Raw genomic sequence first — 17,884 nt, 5'->3', positions numbered from 1 at the left:
GTAATCAAAAACTTCATAATAAAAAAAACATAAATATATAGATAGATAGAAGTTATTTGGGTCATCCCTCCTCATCCATTGGTCTGTTCAACAGTCATTACTGTTTTGCTTACGCCTACTACAGCATTAAGAATTGCGCTGTGGGACAACCCATTTCAGCCATTAGTTTTCTTGCACTGTGAGTCGTGGCATTGGACCCTTTTCACATTGTTCACATGTGCACATTGACCAAAAAAGAAGTGCACTTAAGGCTTGTGGGCCAATACTTTATTTTGTGAATCCTTGTTTCCATTCCATTCTCTACCTTTTTATTTATTTTGTCATTAGTGTGAGCATAAACTGTATGTAGATCACAGTAATTGCAAGTCAATAGTTCTTTTTCTTTGTGCTATTAGGAATAATATTTTCCTGTGATGTGAATTAAAAACAAAAGAGGTTTATATACCTTTACACGTGTTTTAAGTACAGCTCGCTGCTAAGAGGCCTTCAAATTTTTCTATTATAATTCTATGTGATGGTTAGTTTTGTAGCATGATCTGTTTACTGCAAGCATATGGCAACTATGCTTAGGAGGTGGCATGCTTTAATTCTTTTTTCTTTCTGTGCCATATTTTTGCAAAAATAAATAAAGCAAATACCCCTTCACTTGCCAAGGCCTGGCCTATTCACTCTTCCAGTGACGGTTCTACTTGCAAACCCAGTTTTAGGGTAAAACGTGCACCTTGGATCTTGTCTTGCCTTGCTCTTTGCCTTCAGACAATGCTTTCCCCTTGGCCTCATAGAAACCTATTCCTGGTCCCTGTCATCCTTCCACCGCACAATGTGCTTAGCAGAGTCTGGCTGCCTTGGCCCTCATCTCAGATGCCATATGTGTAGGCCACTCCCATGCCTGGCTTCTCACTCACCTGGGACTTCTCTTGACCTTAAGCAACATCTTTCACTTTTAGAGACCGACTAGGATGGAGATGTTCTGTGACACTTTCCTTTTCCCTTAGCTGCCAGGATTCGAACACAAGAACATTCTACAGCACTAGAGTCAACCCACTCCTCTGTAGGGCCATTGAGCCTGTGAGTAGCTATTTTCAGCATTGTTCTGTTTAACTTGCAAGATTTGCTGCACTGTTTTGCCTAACCTTTTCCTTAATTTCACAGGAAATTGTCCTCACTCCTCCTGTTCCTCTAGCCTCCCAACCTGATCTGTAGAGGCTCACTGCCCAGCCCTCCCTCATGGGTCACATGTTTAGGCCTCTTTTGAAATCATCCTAGCCCCCCTTCACCCAACCTCCCTGGACTGCCATCTAAGGGATGGATTGTTGAGAGATGTGATCGTGGGATTGCACGCAATGGCCGAATGCCAGTGCTGGCGTTGATTCACACATCTTGGAGTTCTGAATTTATACATCCCGGTATTCTTATTTTGGATCCTGGTCCCAGTCTTATTTGACGTGCTACAGTGATGTTTTGTCTACACACTAGAACTCGTCTACATTCCCAATTTTTGCCTTGAAAAAGTCTGTGTAACAGACGAAACACGTGTTGGCTAATCGTGTGCTGGAAGTTTTAATTTTTGGACTTTAATAAAGGATACAAGAAAACTCAGCATGATGATTTGATTGGATTATTTTGAACTGATTGGTGTTTCTTCATCGTCCTCGTTGTGCAGAGATCCAATACTACATTATGGGATTACTCTAATCTATGACCAATACAGTTCTTGGTTTCATAAACTAATGAGGTTATATGGTTGTGCCGTAATAGCTTCTTTTCTTGGGTTACATTCATTTTCCCCCGACTGACAGGACTTAAATAGGCCAGGGAGTAATCGAAGTAATTTACGTAATTCTGCATTACGCTTGGATGTGGAACTACTGATAATAATGGTATATTGCCTGCTCGGGTAATTTCGAGTAATTTCAGGTAAAAGTCCTATGCAAGAGCAAATTTAACAAGTGCGAGCAGCTACTCGCCCTCCAGTTTCGATTCTGTTGCATTTCGTGCTTTATTTAGCGCAAAATGCATCCTCACATACATTTTGGACGCAAGGGTGCATTTTGCGCTATGAAAATAGAGCTAAATGCCAGGAGTACTTTGGGAAAAATCCTACCCCATGTGCAGAAATTGTGAGTACAAGTGGCTTCTCGCACTGCTCTTCATGATGTGTTGCATTTAGCGCTATTTCTTTGTGCAAAATGCATCCTTTGTGTCCATTTTGGACGCAAGTAGGCATTTTTGCCCTAAGAAAATAGGGCTAAATTCAGAACTACTCTTCTGGCGCAAATCTACGTAATCTTGTGGAATTTGTATGTAATTCTGTGTGAGTACCCTACATGGAATGATGCAAGTTACGCCCACCCCTCGACTTAAGCACAGGGACATTCTGCCATGCTCAAGGTAATCCGCTTCTTAGTAAGGCCGTTGTGTTGGTGTGTTTAGTTATTTCCAACAGTATATACGCAAATATAATTTTACCGTTTTAACTTACAAACCTGATTTTGTGAGAAATAATTTATTTTGTGTTTTGTACTGCACTGTTTTGTCTTGCTGTTTGCTTTTAGGTGCTCCCTCTCTTTCCCTCAATGTTGTTTGTAGAGTCTGGGTTCCCCTTCCTACATCTGGGACCACGTGTTTAGGCTCCTACTCAGAGCCTCTCTCCTTCACTACTTTTGATTGGCAGCCTCCTTTCCCTATGTACCCTTCATCTTCCAAGGAGCCCCGCTACAAGGTGGAGGGATTAAGGCCATCTTCCTGTTAGATCCTGCTAGGGAAAGTTAGAAAATAGGGTCAGAAACCTTGAGTTTTTCTCCCCTTATCCTTCCTCTCGTCCCCTCCGCATGCCACTCCCTTTTCATGTTCCTAATTTAATGACATCTTTCCACCATGTTAGCTAGTATCGCCTGGGCTGTATTATTACCCATTCCTATGGGTCGCCCTTCTGTCCCTCCTGGTGGAGTCCCCGAAGCATATACATGATGGGCTGTCTGTCTACACTCAAGTCAATCGATTGCCCTCTGCCCCACATAGGTGGCATCCTCATGCTTGTGCTAATGCTGGAAATATAAGGATTGCTCCTCAGTCGCTCCATGTGGAGCTATCAGAGAATATACCACATATTACTGCATAATGCCCATTCCTTTGGGTTGCTCCCTGCCCCTCGTTGGTGTAGTCCTGAGACGTATTTCATGGGTGGTTACATAATGCCACTTTCTATGAATTAGTACTTTATCATTCCTGTGTGGGCTCCAGAGCATTTAGTTTAGTTGATGGAACATTGCACTACCCAAGGGTAGCACCCATTATCTTTGGTTACTTCCTATGCATATTAGATGGGGTTTTAAACTGCATGTTACAGGTGACTCCAATGTTTTAATTTTAATTTTTTCAGTTTTGCCAAATCCCATCTTCAAGCACCCTCCTTTGTGATAATGGGCCTAATTCAGGGGCGACTCCTCCACTAGGGCAGAGGAGCATCGCCCCAGTGCTTTCTCGCAGTACGAGAAGCAGAAACATAAAATGGTTATAACTTTCAGTTATTGCCATTTTATGTTTGGTTGTGACGCTAGGTCGGCAGGGGAGAAGTAGTGTGCCTGCCCACTCCAGAGTGGCCACCTAAACCAGTCATGTGCGCTTTGCCCTTCTCCATGTAGGCTGCATTGCAGCCTGCATGGAGAAGATGGCCTCCCCATAAGCCGCTAGCTGAGCGGTGTCCCAACCAATCACAACTCTGCTTGCAGCGTTGTGATTGGCTTAGGGGAGGGAGCCTGGCTGCCTGCTTCTGCTTCTGCATCCTGTTCCTGCGAGCAGAGAAGACGTGGGACCGGCCGGCGGAAAAGTATGTTTAATTATTTTTTTTAAATCCACCCTACCCCGCATGCCCCCCCCACCCACGAGCCATGCCGGCCGTGACTGGCCCAATTCACAAGTCTTTTAAGCAGTAGTCAGAAATCTACTTTCTTTTTTGGTTTGGAAAAACTGTGCGTTTTCTCCGACTTATCCTCTGGAGATTGTCCTGGTTAAACAAGCAGCTCCTGTGTGGTCAGTCCCGTGGTTGTCCCTACTATTAAAAACTTGACTGCTACTGGTAGATACTGTGATACAGGTGTCTAAAGACACAATGGAAGTCAGGGTAAGTTAATAAAAAAGGTGAGTCCCGCCTACACGTTAGTTTGTGCGCAGAGTGGCATGATGTGTGTTATCATTACTCAAGGCTCGCGCCGCCCATCCTGCGCGGCCTGCTGCCACTGCGCGCTACCGGGGCGATGAGGATGGAGCAACCCCCCCACTTCGTCTCCCTTGTCCTGGGCTGCCTGCCACTGTGCCTGTACCCTCGACTGACTCCGACACCTGATGCCAGCTCCATCATATACTGAGCATGCACGATGCTCCTGCACCAAGCCAGGTCCCTGCCAGTCCCACTTATGTCTGCCCACTTGGGCCTACTGACGTACGAGCACCGGCTCCAGTCATATCCTCTTCATGCGCCTCTGAAATCATTTCCCAACTCAGTTAGGCGTCCTCAGACAGCCTAGTTCTGCCCTGAGCTCCGTGCCAAAAAACGTCAGTGTAAAAACCTGAAGAGACGATGGCGCAGATCTCATGATGAGAGGGACAAAGATAGATTTAAGACAGCCCTCTTCAACTACCATAAAACTATATAGGCTGCGCGGAAAGCCTTTATTGCTTTACAGCTAGCCCGGCCAGAGAATGCTCCTAAAACCCTATTCCAGATTCTCAATTCTTTCACCAGTCCTAAGGCCTGTGACAATTTAGAGGCCCCCTCCCAAGCTTGCTGCGATGATATTGCTTAGTATTTCATTCAGAAAATTGAGCTAATTTATGACAAGATCACTCCCTCAGGGAGCCAGCAACCGGATGATACGCCTTTTGACCCACTTGCATCTGCAAAAACACAGCTGCTGGAGAGCTTTCCCCCTAGCACCTCCGAGGATGTGGAAGCCTTTCTAGAAATCAACCGAGAGAGGCTCTTTTAGAGGATATACAAAAACCAACCAATGAGATTCCTCTTGCCTGCGTTACGACGTACAGTGTAGCATCCAATGCCATCTCTAATTCCATCAAGAAACACTGGCGTATCCTTGAGAGCAATAACATCAAATGGGAGAAACCCCTATTCTCTTTTAGGAAAGCGAGAAGTATTAGGGATGCTTTGGTACACACAAGACCAAGGAAGGCTACCACTTTGGATGACCCTTCGGTTCTTAGCTCTTGGGGTCTGCCCCGAGTCACAGGGCATTATCCTTGTGGATCATGTAGCGTTTGCCATTTAACCACGTCTACCAAAACTTTGGATCTAGAGACTGGCAAAATATGGACTCAACATTCACATACGAATTGCAACACAATGAACGTTGTTTACTTAATTACATGCCCTTGTGATTTAAGATATGTGGGCATGACCTCCCGCAAAATTAAGCAACGTGTCTGTGAACACCGGAGTACTGTCCGGTGTAAGAAAAACACGACTGATCTGATCACTTTTTAAAGCTTAACCATACACCTAATGACATGCAGTGGACTATCATCGAGCATATTAAACCAGGGAATCAATCTTTGCACCTGTTGTTTGAGAAAGAACAACGGTGGATTTATCGATTGTCCACACATATTCATGGCCTCAATGATAATATTCCATGGGGTACAGTGATGAGGCGTTAACAACCTTTGATGACCCTTGGGCATCTACTAGTTCTGATTTGGGGTTACTGGTGGAAATTCTAATACATTATGTGAGCTGGGACACATATTCAGTGTTAGTCATGCTTGATTCCCACACATTTTTTTCTCCTTTTTTCCCTTTTTTCCTTGCCTAGTAGTTTTTTGACCCAAGGGCAGCATCTTGATGACCCAATATTAACTTCTACAGTGCCATAAGTGAGGATTCTTTTTCTGTTTGGTTGTTTTTTTGCTGCATATTGATCTCTTAATACTGATTTCGCAATACTTTCAACATGTACATGACGACATCATGACCATGTTTTCATTTCAAACATTTCCTTACCGATTTGCACATTCTTTTTGAACTAACCATTGATCTACCCCCCTTCTTGCTGTGCTATCGTCTGGTCTGAGCTTTTGTTATTTTAAATAAAGTTGTTCTCAACATGAACGCTATCTGAGGTTAGCGTTCTAGCCTCTATAGCGGAATTCAGACTCCTTGTAATAGCGTCTACGTGACCGACGGCATTGCGCAGTAGCCACATGACGCATTAACCCGGAAGTACTCGGAGGATTGTCTTGTTCGGCGAAATCCTGACGGTATTTATTCGCTGTTAAGAAGCATCATTTATCTCCAGGCCTGCTGGGACCTACTAGGTTTTCGGTCTGCGGTTGATCCTCTGCTAAGTGAGTACCTTTTTCCTGTTGGATTGTGCCCCCATTACCGACAGGTTCTGAGCGATGATTTTTGCATATAGAGGTTCGGTAATGCCAATACCTTTTTATTGTTATTCAATTTTAGATTTTGATCGAGGTTCCCGCTGCCCAACAGTATCTAAGGAGCAGAGTTTTACTAATTTTAATGTAAGCCCTGTGTTCTCTTTGAATTTATCGTATTTCCATGCATTATGGTTTTTTGTCTGCCAACATTTCAACCAGCATCAAGGATGCTGGCTGATTGAGTCATGTTCTGTGATCACTAATTTTACCAGCATTATAGTCGCTGGTTCTTCAGGATAATATTCCTGTTATGACATTGAACTTAACGCATGCTGGCATTAAATTATACATGCTTTATTTGAAGTTCAGTGCTGTTTTTGAAAGAATTTGGTTAAACGAATATAAACCATTTGCCTTTTATCATGGCCAGTGGCCATTAAAGAGTTTTGGAACTGGGACCAGCCACTTTAAGATTTCTGAATGCAATTACGTCCAAGTCTAACTCATGTCTAAGCCACAAGTGCTCTCTTGTTTTTGTTATTTCTGACTCCCTTGGCTTTCGAGAAATACTTGAAGGTCTTCACATAACCGTGAGTTGTTGTATATGATTGCACCACAGGTCAGGGTAAGCTTTAGCGTGCTTATACCGCCGTGGTGTTTTTGGCCCTGACGAAAGCTTCAACAAATTACGCATAGAAGCTGAAACATGTTGACCGTTTGTTCACTTTTTAGGATGTATCTGGTCAATTAAATACCAGTTAGGGACATCCACTTCACTTCATTTTAACTGGTGCCTTGTTTTCCGCCATTAACATTTTTTTTTTTTTAAGATAAAACAAAGGCCCCTTTTTAAACTCACTATTTCTGCACTTATCACACTTCATTGAAGGTTTTTTTCAAATAATACGCTCCGCTATACTTAAGCGTCGCAGCACACCAGAGATGCATTCGGCATCTCTGGTGGGGACCCTATGAGGAAGCATGTCACCAACCAGGTTGGTGAGTGAGGGTTCTTTTACCTCTTTAGAGTGACTCTCCCCTCCTTTTTTCATAAATCCTTCTTTTCATAAACTCTTCCTTATTGTGCGGATACACTCTTTTGTTGTTTGATTATGAAGCCTTACTATGCACAGTAAAATCTGGCTCCCCTCTTGACGTTATTCCAGCCAAAATCATTGCCTCCCTTTCTAATCAATTGCCCTCGCCCATAGGTACACTTCTCAACCTCTCTATAAGAGAGGGTTATCTTTCTCTGAAATAGAAGGCGGCACAGGTCATCCCTATCAATAAAAACACCAAGGTCCCTATGGAAGATCTTTTCAATCGCCGCCCCCTTTTCTTTACTACCTCTCCTGAGCAAAGTATTGAAAAAATACATTAATAAACATCTGTCCGACCATGTCGAATCTACTGGTAGTTTGGATTCCTCCCAATCTGATTTCAGGACCAAATATAGACCTGAGTCTGCCCTGGTGGCGGTCACGGATAATATCAGGATGACCTTAGACCATTCAACGATTCTCGTGCTGTTGGACCTCTCTGCTGCGTTTGACACGGTCTGTCACTAGATCTTGCTCAGGAGATTGGACTCAGAGGCCCTGCTCTTCAGTGGATGATGAGGTTCCTTTCCTCCCATTCTCAGACCATCAATTTAGGCCCTTTTCGGTCAAAGGAGTACCACAGGGCTCATGTTTGAGCCCTACCTTGTTCAACATAAATGTTGCTCCCCTGGCTAACCTCCTCAGGACCTGTAGCTTTACTCCCATTTCATATGCTGACGACACTCAGCTTCTCTTCTCATTTAATAAATCTACCCCCTTTGTTCAGTCTACCTTCTCTTCGGGAATGATAGCCATATGTAATTGGATGAGAAGCAATTTTCTCCAACTCAACGCAGGGAAGACGGAGATTATGCTTTTCGGAGAGGCACCTTTGCTGTGGACACCAGAGTGGTGGCCGGCAGCCCTTGGCACCCCCTTGCCCCTTGTTAAAAACCTGGGTATCCGCCTTGACCTGGCTTTGACCATGAAGGAGCATGCTGCTTATACTGCTGGCTCCTGCTTCTACGTGTTGGGTTTATTACGGCGAGTGTTTCCTTTTCTCCCAGATTCCACATGCAAAACCCTCATTCAGACAATGGTATTAAGCCGCTAAGACTACTGCAACGCTTTCCTGGTCTCAGCTAATGATTCCTCGTTCAGCAGTTTGCAGGTGGTTCAGGACACCGCAGCGCGCCTTGTCTTGAATGCCCCCCGAAAACTGCCTCCCTCCCTCTCCTTCAACAGCTTCATTGGCTTTCAGGGCACAAGCGGGTTAAATTCAAAATCTGCTGCACCGTCCACAAGGCCCTGTATCACAATGGCCCCTTTTATCTCGCTGAGAAATGCAATCATTATGTCCCTTCTAGGACCCTTCGGTCAGGAACCAAATCGTTTATTTTAGTACCACGGGTCAGGGAATCAAGGTTTGGTGGGAAAGCCTCTTCCTACCTCGCTCCCCTCTATTGGAACCAGCTCCCCATTCATCTGAGTCAATGTTCTGACTATCTTCAATTCAGAAAGATTCTTAAGACCGCTCTATTCTAATATTGCCCGTCAGCCTTTCCGGCAGCACAGTCCAAAGAACAGAGCTACCCCTTCGGGGGTGATTCAGGCGCTATATGAAACCTATAAATAAATAAATACAGCTGCCGCCCATAGTCACTGCAAGTCTGCCACTATCCATCAGCAAGTACTGGGCACCAGTAGCCCCTGCAGAATTCAGCAACCCGGACTCACCGACAACTCCCAGCTTCCATTACAGTCTCTCTTGCATCTACACCAGGACCATGCCCTTCTGCCTGGCTCATCCTGCCTGGTTCATTTCTACTTGCCTTCCTGAGCACCGACCTGAACCATGTGTGAAGATCGCCAAGGTAACGCACAGGCTTCACCACCTCAGCGCCTCACGTCAGCCCATGCTGTTGAGGGTATGTCCAAACCACTGCACCCTGCTACTGGTGCACCTCGCTGGAGCACATGGGTAGCACGCCTCAACAATTACTTCAAGGCCACCAAAGAGACAGATAGTGAGACAAAATGCTCCCTCCTCTTGCACTATGTAGGAGAAGAAATCCTCAAGCTATTTCACAATCTCTCTAACACAGGTGCTGATGATGACTATAACAGAGGCATCACTGTAATTAATGAATCCTGATTTCGAACAATTCAAATTGAGGCAGGATCACCAGCAGAATGGCGAAGGCGAATCCATCGACCTGTTTTACGCCTCCCTGCATATGCTGGTCAGCACATAGACTGGAGATCACCCCTAGAAAGAGGTGCATGCCTATATACAAGACAGTCGGTCTTCCCTGCTCAGACTTCACATCCCACCCCGGCCCAACATGCCCCTTGACGAAATCCTCATGCTTGCTCGCTCCCATGAACTTTCAAATGACCAAGCAGGGCAGATTGAACTTGGCTTCCAGAAACTTACAGCATTCTAGAACCTGTCTCTCAACCTATCAAGGTGGAAACAGAAGCAACTGTCACATGAGGCCCCCCTCGCCGGTGCACCACTGGGCTCGCCCCAGGCATGGAAGCCCCGAAAGACACTACTGTGGACTGTCCCCTCACCCACTCCATGAGTGTCCAGCCAGGGTCAAGACCTGCTTGCCGGGCTTTCGGCCCAACCATTTTGTCAAAGTCTGTCAAGGCGGAAATTTTGACTGCCAATCGAAGTTCGAGTTGTCTCCAGGAAAGGCACAATAGTGACAGGAAAGAACAGTTTGGACCGAAGAATGAAAAATGTGTCTGCCTTCACCAAGTGGCATTTGTCAACTGCTTTCACCCGAGCCTATGGATCCCAAACCTGACCCTGACAAACAATGAAGAGGACTCTGACTCTGAAGTTGGTCCTTACAATGGCGGCCTCGCATCGCAGGCTATAGTCCCAACTAGTCAAAGAGAAGCCGCACCAGCGGGAACACCCGAGCTAACCACTGCACCCCTACCATCTAAGAATCACCATTACAACCTGAGGTGCAATATCACAAGACCAAGGAGGTTCGGAAACTATGTGTGTGATTAGATGCCTGCCCCTGCCGTCACCTTCACGGAACTGAGTTGCAAAGCCCCTGAGGGCCTGGTTGTAGCAACTGAACTACGCTGCCATTTTTGTTGTTGAAAGTTTTGGAGGAATGAAACACGTTGCATGGTAACGCCTTGCTCTGCTATGTTTACATACACACATGTCCTGACTCCACGTTGGCGGTCAGGGTGAGTTAATATTTAAAGGCAAGTCCCGCCTACACACTTGTTCACTTGGAGAACAGCACAAGTGTGTGTGTGTCATTAACAGTCCACACTCGCGCTTCCCTCCCAGCACGGCCTATTGCCACTGCGCACTACAGGTGTTCGGTGCATTTTGAGGTTATTACATTTTTGGGTTCACACCTTTATTCTAATCCTCACCTTATTTCGAGGGGGTTAGACCTTCGAATCCATACTTTGGTGCCAGAGTTGGCCCTACATACAAGAGATGGGTCCAGAGGCCCTCAATTTGTATCATTTGCACCTCTATCAGACCATTGTGTGAGAGTTCAGCACCTGCTAGAAAGTACAGACCTGAGTGCTTCTGAAGTTCGCAGAGGCAGCTTGAATTATGCTGCACAGGACTGGACTGAATGCGGGGACAATGTTAACTGAATTCTAGCGGCCAGCATTAAGGAACATTAGTAACACTTGAGGTTGTATCTAGGCCAGAGAAGGTAATAGGACCTTCTGTTTTGTGTGGTAACCTATTTTAATTTAAGCTATTTACTTACCTGTTAAATAAAATTATTTTCCAAAGAAAGCACCAACTAAACATTGAGGAAACTGATCACTATTTACTGCCTCATACTGATCTAACCCTGTCCATATCCAGCGGGAAGCCTGAAGTGCTATCCTCACTACCCTGAGAAAGTCAAGTGCAGAAGGGAGAGGAACTGCAGTATTATGAGCCTGTGACCCATGTTGCAAAAACAAGAATACACACAAGATACTGCTCAGCAACCACTAAGAAAAGACATTGCACCTTACCTTAAATCCTGAATTTGTAGTAGATTTCTTACTTTTATGAGATTCGCTCAGAATTCCAGTACTACCCATGGTTACATACAGCAGTCATAGCTTTCTAGAAGAACTCCAATTAAATTAATTTACTAATTGGTAAATCTAATGGAATGCTGCATTTGCACTATTTACTTTTTTATCTTTTCTCAATAGGAATCTATTTACACATGTAGTTAATCCCCCTCCTTCGCCCGCAGGAAATATAGAGTCTTCCCTTTCCTTTTCCACTTTAGACCCCCACTTGTGTCTGACTTTCAAAGCAGGGAAATGGTATGACTTTACAGTGTAGAAAGCACCTGTGCAGGTATGTGGACACCTAAGAATGCATACATTTGTTAGTGTTTTCTTACTCCTGCACTGTGGCAGATGGTTGCCAGTGCAATTTACTATCATAAAATGTTTTGAATCTTGACTCTTGCTTCTTAATATCTATAAGCTGCACAAAAAGTGTCTGTGCCTGACCCTAAATGATTAACACTACCTCATAGTCATTTGTGCTGAATACTGATGTACTGTCTATCAACAGCTGTCAGGTCACCTCACCCAATCTTTGCTGGAAATCATGACAAAGTGTTACTGAATGACGTTCTGTATGTGCATGTCTCAATGAGGGTCACCTAAAGCCAAAATGTGTCCATCCAAGAACATTAAAAACATCCTTAGTCACAATACATTGATTAAACAATGTTAAAATTGGGCAAGCTGCATAAACTACGTCTGAATTACAATGGAAAGACATGGGTACAGTTTTGCGTGTCACCTCTTGAAAGGTGCGATTTGCTGAGCCATTGGGGGGGGGGAGGGAGTGACCCATTGTCGCACAAGGAATACATCTTATCATGTCATGAAGACTGAAGAACTGGTGAGTGAGAGCTTGGAGAGTGACGTCTTGGCCAGTAGGGCTTAGATAGTGATAGCTTGGCTAGTGGGAGAGATAACCAGGGGCTGTAAGACTGGAGCTTCATCAATGGGGCCTGAGTGACTGAGGGTTTGGTGAGTGAGCCTTTGGAAGTGGTAGCTTGATGAAGGATGACTTGTTGAGAGAGGGGAGTCATCTATAAGGCCTCTGCGAGTGTGGCGTTAACAAATAGGGGATTGGTGAGTGCTGTCTTGATGAGCGGGATCTTGGTGCTTGTCGGCTTGGTGGGTGGCAGTGTGGAGCAAGAGGGTTTGAAGAGTACAGTTTGGAGACTGGGGTTAGATCTCTGCCCGTCTCTGCATCCCAACACTCCATGTGTCATACTGCACCTTTCACAGTTGTCTCCTGTTGTATATCCCTTGCAGTTGAAGCAGGCACCAGTATCTGCATCGCACAGTTCGGCATTACCATTACACAGACATGGGCGGCAGCTGGGGAAGCCAAAGTATCCAGACAGGCATTGATCACAACGGCGACCTTGAGTCTCACTGCTGCATGAGCACTGTCCAGTCACCCGATCACAGACAGTGCTGGTAGAGCCAAGAACGTTGCAGTCACATGCTAAGGGAGGAAAAACATTGCAATAGAAGGTTAGTCAAATACTCCAAGATGCCAAGATGCTTTTAATAAATCTTATTAGCAGCTGTATTTTTTGACTGAGTGGCAAGAGGGACAAAGGGCATATTTTGCATTGGATGGGTGGCCCACTGACCCGCTGGGACAGCAAGACAGGGGCGTAACAGATGGCCCTTCAGCCCCTGAGGCGCAGGGGGGCCCACTCCCTCAGGGGGCCTCCAACAGTTCAGGGAGGCCCATTCTGGCCAGGTTAAATGAATATGTGTGAGATAAAGTAGACTTGGGCCCTTCAGTAGATTCTGTAGGGGAGCCCCATAATTTTGCATTATGCCACTGCAGCGAGGTACCACATCTGTCAACCTGGTGGAGAGCAACATTTACATGTTTACCTACAGCTGCTAGTTTGGTGGGGATACTTTCAGTAAAAATGCTCCTGCTAGCCTGTAATCTTGTTCCAATACAAATGAGAAAAACCCCTTCATATAGTATTGGTGAAAGACGTGTGCCAGTGCAATGTGTACTACAGAAGGAGCCCCATGCGTCTCTGCATCACTAATGCAATATGGAACTGCCCAATGGGGTGGACAGAAAAATCGACCGCACTCCGAGATCACTTTTGAGATTCATGTGGCCTGCAATTACAACCACACATCTGTCCAAAGGTCTGCACAGGCAGAGCATTTGAGATCTAGTCTGGAGCTTGTATGTGGTTGGGATTGTGAACCATTAGTTCATTGGAGTACCTTCATTAGAGACACAATCATCACATTCATAGAAGCAAATTAAAATAATCAGAAAGCAAGACAGCCTCTGACAACCTACCTTCTAAATAGGTGTACCTCCCGAAAAAGTATCTGCCATCTGTGTTATCTGGCTGGTTTTTGAATAAACAATGGTGATGCTGCATGCTTCCCTCACCAGTCCTCCAAAGAATGTGTGTATTTTGCTGCATCTAGTGTGTTTATATGTTTTTCTTAATCAAATAAAAGAGTTATTGTTTACATTTTCTGCAGTGCAACTCTACCTGTAAATCATCAGTGCACTTTACTGTCCAAGAAACTGTGGATACGGAGGTCTGAAACTTACTTTGAAACCACATGTGGAGAAGATGATCTCAAAATTATGATAGTCAAGAGTTATGCTAAACAGTGTACTAGCACTGTGCCTGAAACTTAAAGCAAAGGTAAATGATCTCATGGTGACTATAAAGGGATTAAAGTTTGCACCTGGGCTAAAATGTCAATGGAAAAAATAGGCGGGGTGGTAACTTCGGGTATCTGCATGACTTCTTAGGGAACACACTGCCCTGTTTACACTTCATCGGGTCATCTAAAAAGACACGTTGTTACTTCCTGATTAGAAAGTTCAGCCTAGATCCCACCACCTTATGCAACCTTTGGGACATTACCAAACTACACATTTTAGCCAATATTTTAGAGAAAATAATTGTTAAGCAACTATAAGAACACATAATACTATCTAAATTTCTCCTCTTCAATTTACGTTCGCCCCAGACAGGCCACTGGAAGTGCCCCACTGCATTGTGGTTTTGTGACTGCTTTTTAGTAATGCTGGACCTGTCCGCGACCATGGATTACGCTGATCATCGGATTATACCAGACATGCTTATTTCTTACTTCACGCCAATAGAAATGTAATTGATTCAACTTCTTTCTCTTCCACTGTTCTCTGAATATGAAGCAGATCCCTCCTCTTAAGTTATTTTATAAGGTAAAGTTCCCCATGGGTGGATGTCTTTCCTCTAGCCGGAGCTAATAAAAAATGGACCGAGAAAGACATTTTCCCATCCAAATGTACCTTTAATGTTTCATCTAGGGGGCCCCACAGCTACTTTCTGTTTGTTTCTTTGCCCATTATACAATACAGCTTTTGTCTACAGACGAGACTATCCCCACAACGAATAGAGTGGGAACGTTAGGGGTACACACACCTCAAATCATCAGGGCTGTGTCATGTCCTTTCAGAAAGGGCTCCATGAAGGTGGAGAAGAACACAGCTCTAATGGGCGTTGTGGTTAAGAAAACAATTTTTAAAAGACATGATTAATCCTTATCGAATTAAACAACTATATGAATTCATTTTAGTTTGTACTCTGCACTAAGACATGTTATGTTTTATGATAATATAAAGAAAATAAACAAGCATTAGCAAAACCAAAAGGTCTCGACATTTTGAACTATTGGCATTGCCAATGGTTTTTGACGATGTTGTCCAGCATCAGCAAAAATCACATTGTTTTTACTGATCCTATGTAGAATCTGGGGGAAAAAGGAAAAAAGGCTCAATGATGCAGCCGCTGCTGGAGGGCGTTGGCTACAGACATTGCCCATGTGTGATGACATATGCACCTGCATGCATGTCCACAGTTGTGCATGCCTGGTGAATGATGCAGGCATCATATTTTCAATTGCTCATTTACTGATCCGAGATGGCACCTGTAAATATGCACATTTTTAGTGAGATATAAGATGGGAAAATGATCTTCATAGAAATAATTCTTAGTATAATTGTATCATCCATGTCCCACAACTCTCTGCAGTTTCAATCTCTCTAGTATTTTGAGAAATGTGCCAATCGTGCTTTGTCAATTTATTTTACAAATTTTTCAAAACCGCACCAACTTCATGAAGATGTCAATGTTAAAAGACAATAGTGTGAAACATCTTACAAAAATAAATATTTGGAAGAAAAATCTCTACAAAACTTACTTTTTGTGTAAAAATTCTCCCACAAAATGAATTTTGAAATCTAAACTCCAGTAAAATATGTGTTTATTTTCTAGGAAATTTCAACCGCAGGTGAAACATTGCATAGGAAAGAAACTGCATTTTCAGGAAGTTGAAAAGTTGTTGCTTCACGATACTTCACCGGCAAAATTATGATTAAATGTCACATGCGAAATATATGTACCTAACCACACTTTGCACAAAAAGACACACAGGAAGGAAACACTTGATGGTTTATAGCCTTCATCTAAAGTAGCCTCTAAGGCACAGACACCACAATATTAATAACCTTTGTATAGAAATACAAGCAGTGCAAAATTCATGCATTTAAACTGTCTGTTCTTTACATTTTAAGAGAATATTTATTACAGAATATTGTGCCTACCAGTGCAGCCGTCAGGCCCGAAATTGTAGCCTTCCTCAGCACACCTGTCACAACAGGAGCCAACAACATTGGGCTTGCATAGGCACTGGCCTCCAAATCTACCGCAGCTTCCTGCCAGGGAGCCTTGTCTGTTACATCTGCATTCTGCATAAGAAAGAACAATCAGAGACGGTTAACAGCAGCAGTATTCCTCTATACGTTCTGAGTTGTATTTGAAATAATCTCTTTGATTCCGGATTTTACAAGCACTGTAAATGTTCCAACTCATTTTGGATACCCTCCATTAAGAAGCTTTCAGCATTATTCGATGCAAAACAGATCTGTTTTACAAAATCCATGTACTTGAACATTTAAACTGCACCTCTGGTGGGAAAATAAGCACTAGATCTAGGCAGATGTTGTGAGAAAACTAAAATATGTTGGGTGGAATGCTTAAATACATTTCTGTGAGAGGCAAGTACTTTGGGCCACACTCCAATCATCTTTTTAGACACTGGGATGCTACAGACTGAAGCCAACCTTATTCATATTAGCCTTGGTCCACTACCAGTAGGAAAGCCCAGTTTGTAGTGCCCAGTCACATGCCCTGTGGTCTACACCAGAAGGAACCTCGTGCGTTTAACCTTGCTTCTCCTCATCAGGGAGGTGCACCTTGCGTCGTGTGCCATAGCGAATATTGGACCCACGCAAAATGTCACAACTTTTTTTAACTGGCTTTAGAACCAACCAACTTACTTTTTACAGGAATATATAAATTCTTACAATGTGTTATGTTAATTCAAAATTCTGTACACTACAGAGAACCATACTTCACATTGTTCTATGGCTTTTATACATTAATCACATTTAGCTAGCTTAAATATGCCCAATAAAGTATTTTTGTTTTCCCCTTACCTGTGTGGAAATCTACTTGAGCTGCTACATCTGTTTCTGCTGGTTCTTGCTACAGGTCATGGGTTTTTGGATTATAGACTTTATGTGAAAAAGGAAATGGAAATTCTACTGTAGAAATAAAAACACTAAACTCCAGTTGGGAGCAATAACTATTTCCAAAACGCAATGGATTGTTTTTCAATCGCAGTTCACTAGCTGTACAAAAAAGCCATATGTTAGCAGCCAGATGCAATCAAAACAATTTGTAATTAGAAGCTGGAACTCTGACCAGTGTATGGTAAGCTGTTTACCTTAAGGCATCCAATTCTCTAGTTCAATCATATATTGTCGTTAATCAGATCTTTATTATCTTCATGGCGTGAGGGATTTCCTAAGTCTTTTGGAGCATGAGAGCGATTTAACAGGTGCCATGAGCCAAGACCGAAATAGATCATATCCTTTCGGATTTATTTATACTTATGCCACTATTACAAAATATTGGTTATTTTTTTGGCTCTGTCCAAACAGGAGGATCCAAAATTCTGAGTTGTGTGTAATTGTCACATCTCACTGTTTTCCATGACAGATTTCGACAGGTCAAAAGTGTCAATATTTGTCAGGGGGAAAAAGACTTGGAAAAAAATTAAAAATAATCAGAATTTGGTTCTGTAAATACTGATTGTTCATGTTATGCTTCATTTTCAAGAAAAAAACTTTAAACAGGATGTATTTACCACACCCGTCAAATATCTCACTCTGTGGTGATGCTATTTACTAGGTGCGGTAAATACCTCAACCCCATCTGTCCTGCTTGTAATTGGGACATAATGTCATGCTATATGCAAATAAATGAGATGTAGTGTCAGATAGTTCATCACTGTAGACCTTTCTTTGT

General features: G+C 43.5%; 1 protein-coding gene across 2 annotated transcripts in view; it reads right to left on the bottom strand.

The window, feature by feature from the left end:
• The window catches only part of LAMB4 (laminin subunit beta 4), a 572,267-nt gene that overhangs the window by 211,235 nt on the left and 343,148 nt on the right, over positions 1–17,884 (bottom strand). For both annotated transcript variants that reach the window (XM_085654108.1, XM_085654109.1), the window contains exons 20-21: positions 16,117–16,260; positions 12,738–12,969 (exon numbers count right to left, since the gene is read on the bottom strand). In XM_085654108.1, the coding sequence (XP_085510234.1) occupies positions 12,738–12,969; positions 16,117–16,260 (376 nt within the window). The remainder of the gene's footprint in view (positions 1–12,737; positions 12,970–16,116; positions 16,261–17,884) is intronic.

Source organism: Triturus cristatus, chromosome 4_1, assembly GCF_964204655.1.
Source record: "Triturus cristatus chromosome 4_1, aTriCri1.1, whole genome shotgun sequence".
Classification (NCBI taxonomy): Eukaryota; Metazoa; Chordata; class Amphibia; order Caudata; family Salamandridae; genus Triturus; species Triturus cristatus.
Note: the sequence above shows the minus strand (reverse complement) of the source record. Positions and strands in the feature narration are given on the sequence as shown.